Below are 20,747 nucleotides of genomic sequence, written 5' to 3' on the forward strand. Positions count from 1 at the left end.
GCCATCATCAGAGCTCCCGGGAGAAATGTCAACCTCAGAAGACGGACCAGCTCACCTGGCCCTGAAATATCCTCCTTCTTCTCCAAGAGTGAGGGCTTAGCTCACATTAAGTCAAAATTGCATGCCAGTTGTGTAGAAATACTGTAGGCAATGGAACCTTCATGTCCGTATCACCATTGACTGCTGATTGACTCAGACTGACATGTAACTTAAAACTGAGAGAGGAAAAAAGATTAGGCCAAAGACTGGTGATGGTCAATATGGCAAATTAAACAGGAAACTGGGGACATGTTTGTATATAGAGCATGGATTCAAAATCAGACAGATAATGGAGTAAAAATCTGGGCTTTCCTACTTACTTGCTGTGAGGCACTGAATAAGTTACTTAACCTTTTTGAGTCTCAGTTTCCACATCTATAAATACTTATCTCATAGGTTGTTGTGAATTAAATGAAATAATATATGTTGATGATCAATGAATACAAAAGAAATGGTCTTTTCTAGATACTAGAGTTTTTCCTATTTTTCTTCTTATTAAAAAATATTCTGTGTCCAGTGGACATCTTTTCTGTCTGTAAAAGTCAAAAAACTTTACTTGAGAGACTGGCCAATAAACCATTGGTTCAGAGCCAGAAAGCAGAAAATAATTCTCATCTTTATTTCAGAACAGGCCCATGATGTATATTGTATATTATAGCACTAATTGAAAAAAAATTTTGCTGGCTCAATATCAAGACTATATTTGAGAGTTAGCAAAAAAAAAAAAAAAAAAAAAAAAATCCTTGATAGACTTGGCTATTATAAAATTTCAGGAACAAATGAGTCTTTGTAAAATGATCTAAACAGAAATGTGATTAGTAATTCTTTGTTCTACTGATGTTACCAAATAAAACCGAGTCTACAAATATCGTCATTTTCGTGATGGACAAAGGTCACATGCTGTTCTTTCATAAGTTTGAGAAAAAAATCAGAAAGTGGAATGCTAAAAATGTATAGAAAATTATCCCGGATATAACATGGTGACACTTAAAAAGGGTTTGATTTGGGACATACTTCATTTCTGGATTGAAGTTTTCTGAGTAAGGCAAAGCATAATTTTTTGTTGTTTTTGAACATCAAAAAAAGTTGTCATTAGAAAATCAAGGCTGATGGAATAAAAAAAAGATAAAGTAAAAATGATGGCAGTATCTGTACCTCTAAGTAGGAAAATGTTACTACAGAGATCTTTGTGTAGATCTACATAATATAAAGATATATGTATCTTTTTTTTTGGCTGAGTTGGGTCTTTGTTGCTGCGCGTGGGCTTTCTCTAGTTGCGGCGAGCGGGGGCTACTCTTCGTTGTGGTGGGCGGGTTTCTCAGTGTGGTGGCTTCTCTTGTTGCAGAGCATGGGCTCTAGGTGTGCGGGCTTCAGTAGTTGCAGCATACGGACTCAGTAGTTGCAGCATGCAGGCCCTAGAGTGCATGGGCTTCAGTAGTTGTGGAGCATGGGCTCTAGAGCACAGGCTCAGTAGTTGTGGCGCACGGGCTTAGTTGCTCCGTGGCATGTGGGATCTTCCTGGACCAGGGATCAAACCAGTGTCCCCTGCATTGGCAGGTGGATTCTTAACCACTGTACCACCAAGGAAGTCCCTATATATGCATCTTTCGATCCACTGGTCTTACATTTTTGACTCTACTCTATAGAACCAAAAGTACCCATATGCAAAGACACACATACAAAAATACTAATTTTCATCTTGTTAGTGGAAAATAAAGCTAAAAGCAACCTGATTATTCACCAATAGATTGGTTGAAAAATTGTAATATACCCATACTATAGAATATTTTGCTGGTATTAAAAATAATGAGCTAGATTTTATCTATTGACTTTGAGGGATGTCCATGATATGTTGTCAGGAGAATAAAGTTACAGACTTATGTATATTATGGCCTCAATTTAAAAAGAAAACAGACTTGTCAAAGAACCACCCTTTGTATCAATTGAATACATTGTCTATTTACTAGTCAAGAAGAAGAAGGAGGGGGGAGAGGAGGAGGAGGAGAGGGAGGTGGGGAGGAAGGAGAAGAGAATGAGAAGAAGAAGAAGAAAAAAAAGGAGACGAGAAAGAAGGAGGAGGAGGAGGAGGAAGAGGGACAACCCTCTCACACTGAAAATCAATCAATCAATCAATCAAGGCCTGAATGGTGGACTAAACTCTGTTTACACATGAAGTGAAAATTTCTTTTCTGGAACATCAGATCCATGAAACTCCTTTAGACTGCTCCGGGCTAGTTTGAACATTGTTCTTTTTATTAAAATTTGCACCTGGCCCCAAATAAATCAAATCTATAGAAATCACGGTGCAATAAACAGAGCTATAGAGGAAAATGTGAAAAAAATTTCTTGAAACGTAGCAAACATATTACACGTGTCCAAAGAATGTTTCTTTAGCTATTCTTTGGATAGGAAAAATGGAACTAGAGCTGCTGAGCTCAGCGGTCCAGGGACAGGCAACATTACGTCAACACTAAGAACCTGCCAGTTGGAGGAGCTTAATTTGTTGGAATCCTATAGGATAAAGAGGGTAAGCCAACGACACATTCCTTGTGAAGTCCAACAGATGTGTGCTGGTGGAATTTGGCCCTTTTCCCCTAGTATTTATTAATTTCATCTGCTATTCACTTACATTTCATTAAGATGAAAATTAGTATCACTGCTTTATTTTTTCTTGATTTTGTTTTCTATTGTCTGGGCAACAGTCCAAAGGATCTGTGAATTACCATTTAGGTACAGTCAAACAGAAGATAAGCTTTCCAGTTGCTTTCTAGCTAATGCTGATAAAATATTCCTCAGGAGATAGAAAAACGATCAAGACTGTGACAAATTTGAAGCCTGTTCACTTAAGAGCAGGTGGTATCTGAGAATAAGTAGAAATCTAAGTTGAAGTTATTGATAAAACTGTAGAATTGTAAGCACTGAGCTTTCTTCATCAAAATTTCAAGAATACAAGGTCAATATCATCGAGTTAATAAAACACCTCACTTATATGGTCACCTTTCTGCATTGTCTCTTTCCCTTTTCTTTTTTTTTTTTTTTAATACATTTATTTATTTATTTTTGGCTGTGTTGGGTCTTCATTGCTGCACGCAGGCTTTCTCTAGTTGCGGCGAGCGGGGGGCTACTCTTCGTTGCGGTGCGCAGGCTTCTTATTGCGGTGGCTTCTCTTGTTGTGGAGCACGGGCTCTAGGCGCACGGGCTCAGTAGTTGTGGCTCCGGCGCTCTAGAGCGCAGGCTCAGTAGTTGTGGCGCGTGGGCTTAGTTGCTCCGCGGCACGTGGGATCTTCCCGGAACAGGGCTCGAACCCGTGTCCCCTGCATTGGCAGGCGGATTCTTAACCACTGCATCACCAGGGAAGTCCCCTCCCTTCTCTTTTATTAAGTTGACTCAGACAACTACTTGTTGACCTGCCTACTAAGTAAGCATGACACATGCTAGACACTGTGAAGAAACAGAAAACAGACACATTTGAGATTTTAAAATAAAACGTAGCATTTCAATGCAGTGTTCAAATGTGTGGGAATAAGAATAATTATGAGTATTTAGCATTTTGTGATGTTCGGGCTCTTTCAAGTGTTTTACAGAACTTCCCACTTGATCCTGACGGCAGCTGTAGTTATTTTCTGTTTCTGTTTTCTCCCATTTTTAGGTGAGGAAGCTGAGGCACAGAGCTGTTAAACCATTTTAAGATCATTGAGTTGGTGATTGGGAAAGCAGGGATGTTAAGACTCTAACAATTTAGAGGAGAAAAGGATGTGAGAAGGAGTGATGGGGCAGGGTGGGGACGTGGGCAGGGGATGGTGAGTGGGGAGGGAGAGGGGGCTTTACAGCACTTGAGCTGGAGCAGGAAAAGCAGATATGAGAGAGAAGAGTGCCAAGGCTGGGTAAGTAAAGGACGTCCTGAGGGAGGTGAGTGTGGGGAAACGATAACAGATTTCTCTGGAGGAAACACAGGGCCTTATCATTCTTCATTCAGCAGAAATACCTGGAACATCTCAAGTGTGTTAGATGTTTTTTTTTAGTGCCAAGAATACGGAGGTGAATAAAGCAGGTAAAATCCTGCCCTGAAAGAACTCGTATCTTAGTCAAGGGATCTTAGTCAAGGGAAAATAAAGGAGTAAATAATAAACAAGTGTGCTGAGGGGGAACTGGATAAAGGCAGTCAAAAGGTACAATCTTCCAGTTATAAGATAAGTAAGTACGAGGGATGTAATGTACAACATGATTAATATAATTAACACTGCTGTATGTTATAGATGAACGTTACTGAGAGTAAATCCTAAGAATTCTCATCACAAGGAAAAAATATTTCTTCCTGTTTCTTTTATTTTGTATCTGTATGAGATGGAGGTTCACTAAATTTACTGTGATAATCATTTCATGATGTATGTAAGTCAAATCATTAATGCTGTACACCTTAAACTCACACAGTGCTGTATGTCAATTGCACCTCAGTGAAACTGGAAGAAAAAAACCAGGTGTGCTGATGAGTAACAATAAGCAGGTGAACAAATGAGTGATCAGAACTATGAAGGCCTAAGTGGGATGGGTTATAGAGGGATGGAGGACCGGGGGAAGGTTCCACTGGGTGGAAAGAGAGATGTCTAGCTGCGGAGGCGACACGTGAGCTGAGTCTGGTAGAGAGAGAAGGAGCCAGGCAAGGGGAGAGCCAGGGAGACGATGAAAGAAGTGAGAGGAAGAAGAGCTATGCGTGCTTTGGGACACTTCTGACATCCTCCCAGAAGACAGAGAAATACTGACTTTCTCTTCTAGTCTTCATTGTCTCTTCTCCCCATGTCCCCTGCCTCCAAGTGAGAAATTCCTTCTAAATTTTATATTTTACCATATCCCATTTTAGAACATTGAAGTATAGTTGATTTATAATGTTTTAGGCGTACAGCAAAGTGATCCAGTTATACACACATACATACATACATACGTACACATATATGTGTATATATATATAGTCTTTTTCAGATTCTTTTCCATTATAGGTTATTACAAGATATTGAATAGAGTTCCCTGCGCTATACAGTAGGTCCTTGTTGTTTATCTATTTTATACACAATAGTGTGTATCTGTTACCATATCTCATTTGAAACATCATGTGTTTGAAAATGTCTGGCTGGCCCCCAACTAAAAACAGGAAAGATAAGTTAAGCATCAAAAGAGATTCCATCCTAAATTGATTGCAAATTCAAACCAATTGTGTAAAAAAACTCAGTGAAATCTGATTTGATTAATCAATTGTATTTAGACGGTTCAACAGCAGAAATGAAAAACCTAGACTTGACAGGTATCATATGAAGTCTGATCTTGAACAAGTTTTGAGCAGTGTAGAAGAGCTCTGTAGGATTATAATGCTGTAGTATTTGATAATATGTATCTTCCTCTACCAAAACTGCTTACAAAAACGCCACAGAGGACGTTGGGAAATAAAAGCACTCTTCTCCTGATCTTGTTGGGTATCAGACAGGATAAAATGAAGGCATTTAGAAGGAGACCCTATGATTTCCATATGGCCAGCGTGGGCACCGGAAATCCTCTCAGCAGATAAACTGTTTCTCTTCTTATTCACATTTGCTGTCCAGATTTCCTGATATCTCTCCTTAACTTTTTAGTTATTCCAATAACACTTTCCACTGTGCACTGGACTTATCAGCACTGCCTGCAGTGTACATCCAGAGCTTTATAATATTCATTACCTTCACATGTGTTTGTGTGTATGCGTTTTCTATCCTGAGCCTTGAGCTCAACGCAAAAGGGTGACTTAAATTTGCATCCTTTTTGTAGGCATACGCTGAATGTTACCAGCAAATGACTTTGCTTTTAGTGATCCGAGCCATGAAGTTTAGGAGGAAGAGTCTTAACCTATCTTGAGTTAGTACTATGCTTCGCTCCCAAGAAGAAGTCATATTTTCTTCCTTTATTTCACAATGAACTTGGGATCAAATCAATAATTATGGCTGCATTTAGAATGGGGACCCCCAGGAAATTGAACCATTGAATGATGCCCATGTCTTTCTCCACCAGTATGTTCAAGTGAGACATTTAAAAGTGAAAATTAAGGCTATAATATTTTGTAACTTCGTGTACTTGACTGGGAGAAAAAACAAAGTACAAATTAGTGTGGGCAGCTCCTATGAGTCAGCGTATATGTGTATATCCCTAGTTCTAAATTTCAAGCATTTCTCCTTCTCATAGCAGTGACATTATTATGCATACAGCATCAGGACGAATCTCAATAGCCTCACTTTTACAACAATGGAAAATTCACCTTTACACAGAGGCTTATTTTCCCCATGTGCATTTCCCTCCCTACTCCGGAAGTTCCTCTAAAGTACCAATATCAGGCGTGTTAGACCTGGAGTGTATAAATCATTTTGTTAAAGAAAACCCGTGGTTTTTAAAAAATAAAATAGTTTTTTTTAATATGCAGGTATGAAAAAATGAACTTTCTTTGAAAGTCACATTAATGATTGTTAACAGTCCACAATTTTAATATAAAATGCCAAGGTGGGCTTCCCTGGTGGCGCAGTGGTTAAGAATCCGCCTGCCAATGCAGGGGACACGGGTTCAAGCCCTGGTCCGGGAAGATCCCACATGCCGCGGAGCAACTAAGCCCGTGCGCCACAACTACTGAGCCTGCACTCTAGAGCCCGCGAGCCACAACTGCTAAGCCCGCGTGCTACAACTGCTGAAGCCCGTGCGCCTAGAGCCCGTGCTCCACAACAAGAGAAGCCACCGCAACGAGAAGCCTGTGCACCGCAACAAGGAGTAGCTAGCTCCCGCTCGCCGCAACTAGAGAAAGCCTGCGCGCAGCAACAAAGACCCAATGCAGCCAAAAAGTAAATAAATAATTAAATAATTAAAAAACGAAAAAAAGCCAAGGTGGGGCTGATTTCATTTCTTTTTTCTGAATATAAACTTACCACCCATAGTTGTTCAGGGAGAGGGGTTATATTTTATCTTTGGGTTGTCTGACCTCCAAGAGGTAGCTGGTGTATGACTGACTTAATGTTGTATGCTTATTAGAATAAAAATTAGTAATTCTTAGAAAGAAAAGAAGTCCCCTCTATGATGGATGCCTCTGACAGCCTTGGTTGGGTCCTACAAGAGCCCTTGGCTATCTTATTTCCCTGATTGAGCCTCCTATTCCACACACCTATTTTATTATTAGGAGTAATAGCCTCTTAATAAATTGGCTGTGCCATTTTCTGACAGTCTGCTAATAATGGGGATGAGGATGATGATGGAAGTGATGGTGATGGTGATAATGCAGGTGGTAACAGTTATTCATTATTGAGTACTGACGATGCTCTTAGCCTGCTTTACATCCGTTATCTCGTGTAATCCTCACGATGACCCGATGAATCCGTTTTCATCTTTATTACTATTTTATGATGAGGACGCTGCCGCGTAGCAAGGCTAGATCACTTACCTAAGGTCACGACTAGTCATAATAAATCACAAAAACAAGTCCTAGCATATGGTGAGCCCTCACTTTTATCGAGCCTGGCTTTTGCACTGAATGGATTACCTCGTTCACTCCTCACAATAGCCCTTGTGCTGCTATTCTAGCTCCTACTTGCAAAGGAGGAAGCCAGACTCAGAGGAGTATTCCCATGCTCGGATTCAACTCCATCAGCCTGTTTGCTGTGCTCTGCACTCAGTAACCAAAGTGGGTTTTGCCTGTGGACAGTACAACTACATACATTTTTGGGGTCAAGGATTCCCTACAGTAGAGAAAGGGTCAAAGTATTTACTCTGTTTCAAAACTGGGCAGGTAAATCTCTGGGCAGGTGACTTGCTAATGAGTACTAGGATGGTTTTGCTTAGAATGCAGAAAATTTCAGACTGCACATGGCCATGACTCAGAGACACCTGCACAAGCAGACATCCCTGTAAAATCAAAGCAGATGCAAAAGAAAACGGAAGAGGGGAAAAATTCTAGAGTGTCTTCATTTTTGGTCCTGAAGTGAAGAACCAATCTCTTCCACAGAACAGAAATAAATGCCATTGTCTTTTATAGAGTGAAATAAATTAAAGTATTATATAAATAACATCCATAATGCATTTAATCCTCTGAGAGACCATTAAAATTCCTGTAGTCATTAGTGCTTAAGTTCGCGTGTTCATTAAACAATCATTTATAACAGTGGGTGCTATGATGGTGTTCTTGAAGGAATATAAAACATACGCAGTTATATGAGGACAAGACAAAACAATACCCTGAGAACCAAATAATTTTCCACAAATTAAGTCCAAGAGTGCAGAAAGGCTTCAGAATAAAGATACGGTCTGTATGGTAGACTTGTTGGACATGGAAAATTTCTCAGGTATGTGCTTTATGTCCTAGCCTTTAAAGTGGCTGGTGGTTTTACAAGAGTGGAGAGAAGAGAGAAAGGCTCTTCAGGTTGAGGGAATATCATGATGGTAATACACAGGGTTTCAGTTGGAACCAGTTCATTTATGAAGATGTCACGATTTTCTTTGCCTCAGAAATTCTATGAGAAAAACGGTAATGCAGATCCTAAAATCGATGCATATTTTGTCCCTATAGCTCGTTTAGTCATCCTGAAGCATTTTGCTGAGGTTTGAATGTGAGCAACTTCAATTTTAACAGAGTTTGTTCTTGCTTTAGATATCCTCTTGGAAATTCTTAAGTGAAGTGAAGCATGTAATACTAATTTTGCTAGTGGTTGATATTATAATTTGAGAATGTTACCTTATTGAAAAAACAATCAGCAACAATGAACAAAGAAAGTTATAATTAAGAGCCCTAGTATTCAGCTTCAGAAGTATTGTCCTTTTTACAAAACCCAGATGTGGGCATCCTTCAAGGGCTTTGGAAATCTAAAGACTGATTCCACTGTCATGGGTATTCCTAACCCATTTGAAGTTCCTCCCTGTCTCTTCTGTTCTCGTTCTTAGTCTGCTCGTCCATAAGATCCTGGACAAAACAAACCCATCATCTGATCTTGGTACCTACTGAAACATACACACTCCATATTCAACTTTCCATTTGTGGGGAGTTCTCACCAGCTTACGGCCATTTGGTTGTGGCCTCCCCTCCCCCTGCTCCTCCCTTATGGGCAGGCACCGGCAAAGGGCTCTAGGAGGGAGGTGACAGATTAGTGATTTCCCAGGCATTTGGGGGTCGTGTGTTCTAGAGGAGCGCTGGGTGCATTTTGAGGGGTGGCAGAGAGGTGGGTGCTATCTGGAGGCTGTCGTATTGGCCACCCTTACCCCCTGTGCTAACAGAAAGCCCTCCTGAGCAGCCCAGATGGAAACCGTGGCTGTTAAGGCCCACTTCAAGAAACCGGTCTACAAGTAAGGAGGCCAGACAGTCCTTAAGTTGTTAGACACGGTTTAGGGGCTCATGAAAGGATATCTTGACCTAGTTTCTTGATTTCTATGAAAGTAAGCCTATTAATATAAAGTGCTCCAGAAATTTTGAAGACCCTTGAGGCTGTTTAACGTGAGATTTTGAAACCTGGGTCTGGTATATCCTGACAACTCCACGCTGCCTTTGTAGAGTAGGAAATACTGAGAAGTGAAATATAAATAAAATCGCAGTTCGCATCAAAGTAATTTTGGAACATTATTTTTGCTCCATTTAAATATTACCTATCTCCAGATTTATGCGTGTAATCGTAAGATTAGAGTCCTCAGTGTTTGCAGAGAGAAAAGCTACACAGGGTAGTGGGTGATATTATGGTTAATTTTTCTTCTATTTGCCTACTTCTATTGTTGTATGTTTCTAAAGTGAATAAATGTCACTTTTTCAATAAGAAAACAATAATAAATATCATTTTGGGGGAAGAGGAAAATGGAATCCTAATTCTAGACTAATGGTGAGTTGAAGTAGATATCCATTGCAGGGCTAAATTGCTAAATGTCATGACATAATCGTTTTGTGAAAAACACTGTCATGTTGAAATGACAACTTTGTATGACAAATGATATTTTATATTTGGATGAACTGAACTGAAAATAAAGCAGTGTGTATAGCTCTTTAAGAGCGCAGAGCAGTGTCTCGCATGTAGCAAGACCCACAAACACATCAGTGAACAAATAAGTAGGTAAACAAATAGAGAAAAGCATCCTTTAAGATGGTGCTCCTGCTGTGTATTTAGAGAGACTTGGTGTGTTGGCTACGGGCTGCGAGATAAAAAACAAACAAACAAATAAGCAAACATTTCTGTGGAGAAACATTATCTTTAGGAAGGCTTGAATTTACAAAAGCTAGCTGAGCAAAGGGAAAGCAATTTGGCATTGAAGTATTAATGTTGGGCATCTTCTGTATTGTGATAGGGTAGTGATAATTGGAACTGTAATAAATCTGAGTTTCCAAGGGCAGATAGCTCATCAGTAATCAGGTATTATCAATTTTGTAAAAATATCCCACCTGGACATGTCTTATTCAGTTAATCACACATTTATCAGTTTTTGTCAGTCTATGAATAATGTAACATAATTTTATAAACAAGCAACCAGAAACCTGATTTATTTCTGAGATGGCTAGACCCCTCTCTGGTATTAGTGCTCGTGGTTGGCATCTACTTACTCTTGATACAATTAAGACATGAAAACTGGAGCAAAGTGATTTGTAGCCCCTAAGAAAGGGCATGCAATTTGGTTAATTACCCAGAAAAAGGTGGGATCAGGCTTAGTTTTTACTTTTTAGAATTCACATTCTCCTTGGTTCCAAAAATGAACTGCACTGACAATGACCTATCAAGAATATGACAAACCTTCAAAATAATAAGTAACAGCTAAATGTCATCTTGAAATATTAAAATACTTCATAGTGGCAAAAAATACCAAATTCATACAAGAACAGAATAATTAGTTTCCTTCAGGAAAACTTCCGATAAGAATCAATTTATGATGATATTTCAAAAAGAGATATCCAGTCAAACCAGCAACAGAGTGTCAAGAAAGTCGGAATTATAAATCAACTAGGACCTTATGAAATCACTAACTGTTTGGGGGAGCCCACCATGTGCCAAGCGCTGTGGAAGGAGCTGAGGGCATAATGTTGAGCAGACCAGACACAGCTCTGTGCTTGTACTGGGTTGGCCAAAACGTTCGTTCATTTAGCAAATACGTTGTTCAACAAAGGTCTTCATGAAGATGAAAAATGTCCTTTATTTTTACTTAAAACCGAACTTTTTGGCCAATCCAGTATTACTCAGAATTGCTGGGAGACAATTAGTGACCACAGATACACATGCATGTATATACATATACATATATATATATATATAGTTATAAAATTTGAAACTGTATGGGGTGAAAGTGAAGAGTGCTACATATAGGGCAAGCGTAACAAGGAGATCTAATTTAGGCTGGAAGGACAAGGAAGGTTTTTCTGTGGAGTCCTATAGAGCTGACATGAATTTTGAGGAGATAATCAGGTGAAAACTGAGGGAGAGAGGTATTTCAAGGGGGAGAAATACACGTGTGAAGCCCTGAGTTAGGAACTCACTTAGCTTTTTTCCAGAACTGAAAGAAAACACCATTATAGGAGCACAGTGAGGAAGAATGAGAGCAACAGAGACCAAGAGGCAGGCAGGGCCCTGATGGTACAGCATTTTATAAGTCACGATGAGCAAACAGCCCACGCCAACCATGACTGTGTGACAGCGACTGCCTTAACCTTGAACGTGAAGTTAGACATAATGATGTCCACAGCATTGCAAACAACTTCCCTTGATTCAAGGAGTCTTAAGTAGGTTTGGTTTTGAGAACCATAGTTTAAAAATGGGATTGATGTTATTTGAAGAAACAATCTTCTAACCAGGTATCCTGTGGGTCAGCTTTAAGTGTAGGTGCTGAATATGTGGCCATGAGTGTATCTGCAGAGCTGAGCCGGGGTGAGGCAGCAACTCACATGTATTGAGCATGTACAGTATCAAGCTCATAACGCTGTCTTATTTAATCCTCACAACCACCCTATGAGGTGGATATTATTATACCCATTTCCATAGACAAGGACATTGAGTCTCAGGAAAGGTAGCGACTTTCCAAAGATGAATGAATGGAAGAGGCAAGATTCAAGTTTGGGTCTCTCAAGTTCACGAAAATTCTACCACAGTGTCACAGTTCCTCAAGGGACACAACAAGAGGAGCATACTTGCTACCAGACCCGCTGAGATGGGAATAAAATGTCCTTGTAGATGCCAGCAGCCTCCATTCACTTCATTTGCTCAATCCTCCCTTTATTTATAAATTCAGGCATTCAAGCATTTAAGTATTTGCTCAATAAACATTAATTAAAGACTTAAAAAGACACCTGAGACCACTGAGGAGGGGAAAAAATGAAGGAGAGGGAAGAGGGAAGGGACATAAAGATATATACGACTCAGGATCTGTCTTCAAGGAACTTATATTAGGAAAGCGAAGTCATATATACACATAACAAGAAAACAGTGGAGAATGTGTTGGGTCACAAGAGAAATACAAGTTAAGATTAATTGCTGCCATTAATTCCTATATTTCGAAATACAGGAAGGATGTTGATGGGTAGAGATGTAAGAGGAGGGCTTTCCAAAACAGGTCGTCATAATTTGAAGGGACGTTTGCTCCAAAAAACCATGTCAGAACCTCTCTTCTCAGACGCACCAAGCTGAAGGGGCAATAGAGCCCTTTGTTCTTAACAGGGGCCCATGGTCCAATAAAACATATGCGACATATGGTTGAAATGTCTTCTTCATGTCCCAAATAAAACCTGTCATACATGTTTTAATACTTCTCTAGATGACAGAGAATTTTATTTTCTCCATAATTAAAAAAAAAAAGAAATTTCAGTTGTACAACTACTACAGCCTGCTACTGGAGAGAGAGAGAGAGAGAGAGAGAGAGAGAGAGAGAGAGAGAGGAAGTAGGGAAGGAAGCTCCTGATTGTCATTTGCTATTGACCACTTTGCAGACTAGGCATTTCGTTGGTAATTCTACCTGGAAGCCTTTGGAAATTCCAGCAAATCCTCTTCGGTGTAGGGTTAAGAGGGTGGGAAATAGGGGGAGAGAGACTATGGACTCATATGCTCTTGAGCTGAATATGATTAATTCTCGGGCGTTCCATGTGATTCCCTCTTCCCACCCCCTTTTCACTTACATCAAATAGGTCTGATGAAGAGGGGCTGAAGTGAGGGAAACTATCCAAAACATTTTGTTTCGTTTCATTTTAAATACACAGCAGGTTGAAACTACTGAGTTGCTCAGCTTGATAGGATGTGGTAAAGGAAGAGGAAGGGGAAGGAGAGATAAGATGAGATAAGGGAGGCTTTGAATGTCAGATAGGGAATTTAGATTTTCTGTAGTAAGCAGCACAGAAAATCCTGGATTTGGAAGTTTTTTGTTTTCTAATATAACTAGATTCCTAGTTAGAGGAAATATGTTGAAACAGGATAGTATTTTTTTCCAGTTATAGAAATAAATCTTATGCATAGAAGATGTTAAGGGTTATTGGTTTTTTTTATTCTTAACCTCTTTCAAGAGCTGTTATGTTCAGTCTATAGCTTCCCTAGATTATTATTGTAACAGTATTGTTAGGGGAGTTAGCCCCAAAATTAATTCCAAGAGAGTCAACAAAACTGCAGTCCAGCCAACGTCTGATGTATCCAAACAGACATTTACATATTCCGACTGTCCCTCCAACCAGAATTCATTTCCTTTCCCAATTTCACAAAGGAAATATTCTCTCTTGATATTTCCCTTGATATGGAAGGTCAAAGCATTAAGTGTTCCTTTTCTTTTTGAAAGCATGTTCAACATGGGGGCTTTTGATATCTTGCTGCAGCCCAGCCATCGTCTAAATCAGATTTTAATAATATCATGACCCATACCCCTTTGTTTCAAAATTATTTTTTGCAGGAATTCAAAGGTAGGGTAGTGTCCATTTAAATACTGATTTTTTTTTTAACATCTTTATTGGAGTATAATTGCTTTACAATGGTGTGTTAGTTTCTGCTTTATAACAAAAGTGAATCAGCTATACATACTAAGTACTGATTTTTTTAAAAGACTCTCTTTCTTTTGCCCTTTCTCCCTTCTTCTCCTCAGAGGTTGAAAGGAGATATTAATGAAAGGGTTAACAGCCTTTAAAAAGTCCATTCTAAAAATTTTCCTGCATTCAGGTTTGTTCACTTTTTCCCCCACTGGATTATAAGAGTATGAATTTCGTAGCATTTCACCTCAAACAAATCTATTTTTGAGCAATTAACATTTCTGTTTTTCAGGTCATTTTAAACCATCACATATGTGTACTAAAAGTATTTTAATAAAATTATATTGACTTACAATTTTGACTTTAAGATGATTCATAAAGCAAGATTCCAATCTAAATTAAATGCAATCGGAAGAAATAAATTTGGAAAGTATGTAATTTTCATCTTCTTTCAAATTTTTAAGGACATGTTTTCATTGCACAATGTTCCATAATTATACTAGTAGTAGCTACTTGTTATTGAATGCCCAACTCTGCCAGGCGCTGCTTTATAGAAAGTACAGTTGACCCTTGAACAGTATGGGTTGGAACTGTGCAAGTCCACTTATATACATATTATTTTCAATAAATACATACTATAGTACTACATGTCCCATGTTGCTTGAATCTGCGGATGTGGAACTGTGGATACAGAGGACCGACTACAGAGTTATATGTGGATTTTCAACTGTGCAGAAAGTCAGTGATCCTAACCTCCATGTTGTTCAAGGGTCAACTGTGTAATAAAAATTCCTGTGAGATAAATGTGACAGCTGCGGACTGAACTGTGTTCCCCCCAGATTCATATGTTGAAGCCCTAACCCCCAATGTAACTGTATTTAGAGACAGAGCTTTTAGGAAGTCAGTAAGGTTAAATGAGGTTCATAAGGGTAGGGTCCTAAAATAATAAGATTAGTGGCCTCATAAGAAGAGAAGAGAGGGACTTCCCTGGTGGCGCAGTGATTAAGGATCTGCCTGCCAATGCAGGGGACACGGGTTCGAGCCCTGGTCCGGGAAGATTCCACATGCCACGGAGCAACTAAGCCGGTGCACCACAACTACTGAGCCTGCGCTCTAGAGCCCGCGAGCCACAACTACTGAGCCCGCATGCCACAACTACTGAAGCCCACGCTCCTACAGCCCATGCTCTGCAACAAGAGAAGCCACTGCCATGAGAAGCCCGCACACCGCAACGAAGAGTGGCCCCCGCTCATAGCAAGTAGAGAAAGCCCGCGTGCAGCAACGAAGACCCAATGCAGCCAAAAGATAAATTAAAAAAAAAAAAAGAAAGAAGAGGAGAGAGAGAGAAATCTCTTTCTCTCCTTGTGATGTGTATGCACTTAGAAAAAGGACATGTGAGGATCTGGAACTTCTGACCTCCAGAACTGTGAGAAAATAAATTTCTGTTGTTGAAGGCACGCAGTCTGTGGCATTTTGTTATGGCAGCCTAAGCTAATGTATGACTGTTCCCATTTTGTGGATTAGGAAACAAACAGAAGTCAGTGGCAACACTAGCATTTGAACCTGATGTGTCTGACTACAAACAAAAGCACTCTCTTTGAATTGCCCTCTGAATTTTGAGTCTGAAAATAATTAATATAGACAGCTCTTTAAAAAAATACCAAACCCTTCATCTGTTGTTTGTTCGTATAGGCATACCTTGGAGATACTGCAGGTTCAGTTCCAGACCACTGCAATAAAGCAAGTCACATGAATTTTTTGGTTTCCCGGTGCATTTAAAAGTTACGTTTACACTATACTGTAGTCTTTTAAGTGTGCATTGTCTTAAAAATCAATGCACATATCCTTAATTAAAAAATGCTTCATTGTTAAAAAATGCTAACTATCATCTGAGCCTTCACTGAGTCTTGGAAGTAACGTCAATGATCACTGATCACACATCACCATAACAAATATAATAATAATGAAAAAGTTTGAAAGACACAAAGTGAGCAAATACTGTTGGAGAAATTGCGCTGATAGACTTCCTTCACGCAGAGTAGCCACCAACCTTCCCTTTGTAAAAAACACAATATCTGTGAAGTGCAATAAAGCAAAGCGTAATAAAATGAGATGTGCCTGTATTTTTATTTGCACTAGGTTTAGCAGAAACACACAAAGCCAGTTGATTTCATTCAGTCCGTATCATCTGATTTTTGTCTTTTTGTACGTTATTATTTGAGCTCTCAGAATTTCAGGTTAATGTTGAAAAATGTAGCCAATCTTCCTGAAAGTACAACGTTCAAAAATCCAAGATTTACTATTGCTGTATTTGCTTTCTGTAAAATGTATTAAATACAAAATATCCAGTTTTGTGCCTGAAACTAATTGGCACTATCCCATTAAACTATATTAAAATTAACAGCTATTAATTGGATTAGAAATTCAGTGAGAATGAGAGCTGCTACTGCCTTTTACAGTTACTTTGTTTCTCTATAATCCATATGGCAGGAATCACATAATGCTTTTTCCCCCTTAGAAGTAGACACTTGAGATAAAATGATCTGACTCAGTGTGGTCAGGGTATGTGCACTTGTTTTTAAAAAATTTTGTAAAAGCTGAGCTATCTTTTTTTTCCTCTTTCACAGGTTTTCACCAGCCATATTTTTATATCTGATTAGCATTGTTCCATCATTATGGCTTCTTGAAATGCACCATGAGACCCAGGTATGTCCTTTTGGAAAGTAGGGAAGTGGAACGCTCAGCACTAAAGTACGTTCATATTATAATCCAATTTCTGTCAGAAATGCACTTTTCTAAGGAACTGGAGTTATCAAGATTTGAATAAGTAAGAGGCCTCAGCAAAAAGGAAGTGAATCCACGATCTGTAAAACCCCATGAAAATGTTGCATTCATTTAAGATTTAAGACTATATCATTCATTAACAATTTGGGTTAGAGATCTTGTTCTTAAGACTTCCCCTCCAATATGCTACAGTTCACATGGGGATATACAATTTCGGTTTTAACCCTTGCAGCTTCAACGAGTTATTGTGCTAAGAACGCGCAGGGCTCAGTCATCTAACATCCTATAAAATGACATTTTTAGGAACAACAAAAACAAAAAAGAAACCCCATCATCTGTACTCAGCTATACAAATACAATCAAACTTGGAGGGGCTATTTGAAATAGTCTGTCTTAAAATACAGGCTTTGCAGGTTACAGGAGATTCACTTTTGAGGGTCCTATGAACTGTCTTAGTAAAATAGGAATTTCACCCTAGGGACCCGAAATAAGGGTAAAGGAGAGGAGCCAGGGGACCCACCGTCAGGAAGGGTGGGCTCTCTGTATTAAGACCACACTGACCTAGAAAGCAAACAGTGGCTTCCAGTAAGAGTCCCTAAGCTATATTAGGGAGATACAGAGGGAGGTACTGATTTTTAAGTGAGTTGCTTCTTGCCTGGGCAACCCGAGGTAGCAGGCTCTAGGCTGGATTCGGTCATTGATTGTTGTAAATGCTCTTGTACAACACTGGGAGGGCCAGCTGGCGAAGTCCATCGGACTGCAGCCTGGACTTCACATCTTCAGGGTGCAGTTTACAGGTTCATATGTTTTACAGTAGTTATAATATTATTTTAGGACGTTTACTGGTAAAATCTGTGAGACTGTTTCACAGATTTCTTTGCTACAGTTGGTCATTTTATAGCAAAGTTAAGCCTCTGATATATGTTTCAGATATTCAAACCTTATCTGGAAAATGCTCGCTCCAAATTTTAGGCACACAGAGGGGAATTTAGTTCTGTAGACTATTTCTGAATTCCACAAGCATGTACCAATGATGTAGGCATGAAGAAAACATCTGTCTGCCTAAATCTCCTGTTTAAAAAACACTGAAGTCAAAGACTCTCTCTATGTTTGTAGCAAAAGTATTTTTGTCACAGTAGATTGGTTGGTTCAAGTGATCATAGCTTTTAAAAACTGTACCATAAGGATTAGGGGACTGTTTGAATTTCCTTACTACTTACTGCTTTCAGAGGTATGAAAATAAGCTCTGGTGATTTGAATCATTTTTTTCCTTCACATCTATTTCTATGACGTGGCTATCATCCACGATAACAATTCATTTCCCCAAATGCTTTTATAACATAAATGCGTTGCACAGTTAATTGATATACAGGTCCAATCCTATTACAACAAATAGCATGCAACCAAAAGCTCTCTTTTTAAGAAAAAAAAGATTTTTGAGCCCTGGGCAGTACCTCTCCAATTTTCATACTACAAAAGAAATTGGACCTTTAGTAGTAATGGATTTGACTCATTTTGACACTGAGAATTAAAACAAATGCCCAGTAATTGAACTGGGCAGGGTGGGCAGAGACAGAAGTAGAAAAAAGTGAGAGGGAGACAAAAAAGTATTGGAATTGCGTTTAAAGAAATAAGAAATGGCAGAATAAAGGGAGGTACAGAAAATCTTAGTCCATTCATGTAGGAAATTTTCGTTATGATAATAATCACTTTTTTCATATAGTCCCTTTATTTCGAAGTATTTTCGGATACATTTTCTCATTTATACACCCAGCAACTCCTTAAGTTAGACATGGTATATGGATTTCTATTTTACAGAAGAGGACCCTGAGACTAAGAAGGGTTAAGTAATTTTCCCAAGGCCACACAGCTAATCAACCACAGTTCAGAGGACCCTGAGACTAAGAAGGGTTAAGTAATTTTCCCAAGGCCACACAGCTAATCAACCACAGTCTTGACCCCTAGTGCATTAAACCACACTGCCTTTCTCAATTATGTGTTCTATGTTTTACAGGAATTTGTGTCAAAATCATCTGGATTTTTCATGACGGGAAAGGATAATTGAATTTCCTTTCACATTTTCCCTTTACTCTACACCCTAAATGCCCTATGACTTGGCATTAGAAAAACATCCTGACCTATTTCATGAAAACATTTCTCCTAGATGGTCAATTCTGTACCTTCATTTCTGAATCTGGCTGGGTCTACCTGAATGGAAAAAAAATGCTTATGACAACAATTATGACCTTAACTCTTAGTCAAGTCTATTTATGAAGTGGCACAATTAAAGCAATGGAAATTTTCTGGTCTTGATGGTGTCACAGTCTGGTTGACCCAACGGAGTATTTTTGAAGCTATTAAAAGTTCTAAGACATAGCCAATGAAAAAGTGACTTGTTGGCACCCAGATCATCCACATAAGTCACTTATACAATGCTGAATGTAAACAATATTACCATAAAAACAGTACAAGTCAGGTTAGGTCTTAGGAGTCAAACCCACTGTTCTTTGCAGTCCTAAGGCAGCTGCCACTTAAAGGAAAGTCACATCAATTTATAATAAATAGAGTTCTAAGAATAAAGAGGGACTCAGGTCTTTATACCATAACATGAACTACAAAACTATTTGCTATCAAGTTATCTTACGCTGCAGTATAGATGATGATTTTTTTAAAAATAACAAGATGTCTATGGATTTTTAGTGATAAGAATGTAAAAAAACATATCAGGGTCACCATTTTTAATATACAATCTGCTTTCATGCCTGTAAAAGAAGTGGTCAAATTTGTTTCCTATTGCACATTAGGTTCTTAGATAGAGTCACAAAACTCGTCTGCAATGAGGATTTGTTGCTTGGTTCAAAGATTTAATTTGTTATCTTTATTATCTTTTCTCAGAGCCTTAGCTGTACAAAAAAAAAAAAGGGTACAAACAACTGCATTTTTGTTTTTAGAGTTATGGAACATGGTCATTTTTCTTAATTATTCTTGTCATTTCACCTGTAACACTAGTTGTTTTGATGGAAGGGAGGTAAAAAATAGCTTCTTGACAGACTTTCTTTTCTCCTTTTCCAAGTAGCTCATAGAATGATTGATGAAGTATCCAGAATAATTAAGAAAAATATACTTCTCACAGTGTTAGCATTTAAAAAGTAATAATTTCTCTCTAAATCCAAATGTGTGATCATGTGTGTGTGTGTTTGTGTATGTGTTTCAAAAGTATGTTTGCTCTGCAGATGTTTTAAAAAAAAATCAACTTTTTTTTTTTTTTTTACCCATTTGTGAAATAATCATTGGCTACAGTTACATTTTCAAGTGCCACCCCACCCCATTCCTCTCTTATGTACTTTTTTCTTCCTTTCTGTACCTCAGATTCCCAGCATCTGGCTAGATAAAAATCACCTACAGTTCACTTGTAGAAATTTGCATGCAAAATGAAAGAACAAGAAGGGGAAAAAATGCCATTTATTTTAGGGCTATTGCTAAATTTTCTATAAACCTAAACTGACTTCTAAAGTGACACAAGATGTATATGTTGGTGCGTGAATATGTTAATTTATTATTATTTTCGGGGGGGTTGTTACAGTGCTTAACAGGCATGATTCAAAGTAACTGAATTATCTATATTAGCAAAATGGTATTTTAGATAAAGAGGCTCTGGACAAGAAACAAAATCTTAGCATGAATGCTTTGACCAGGATCATACATGCTTTCATTGGTTGTTGGTTTGTTTTATAATTGTTCCAGGGTTCAAGGAAGGGATCACAGTGATCAATCCATAAATTCTACAGCTCTCCACAATGAACTCAGAGCATCTACATCCTCATAGACTTGTGGAAAAATAAGACATGTACAGTTAACTCTTTTCTCATATTAACTGAAAAGTGGTTTTCTACCTCAAGCCTATATTCTGATTTTCAGAAATGTTTATGCATACTATAGAAATGTCACATATTTGCTCATAATCTCTTAG

The 20,747-nt window shown here is 38.6% G+C and overlaps 1 protein-coding gene across 1 annotated transcript in view; it reads left to right on the forward strand.

The window, feature by feature from the left end:
• The window catches only part of TMEM26 (transmembrane protein 26), a 44,351-nt gene that overhangs the window by 1,680 nt on the left and 21,924 nt on the right, over nt 1-20,747 (forward strand). Inside the window, exon 2 of the mRNA XM_068548826.1 lies at nt 16,621-16,699. Within this exon, the coding sequence (XP_068404927.1) occupies nt 16,621-16,699 (79 nt within the window). The remainder of the gene's footprint in view (nt 1-16,620; nt 16,700-20,747) is intronic.

The sequence above is a fragment of the Eschrichtius robustus genome, chromosome 7 (assembly GCF_028021215.1).
Source record: "Eschrichtius robustus isolate mEscRob2 chromosome 7, mEscRob2.pri, whole genome shotgun sequence".
Taxonomy (NCBI): Eukaryota; Metazoa; Chordata; class Mammalia; order Artiodactyla; family Eschrichtiidae; genus Eschrichtius; species Eschrichtius robustus.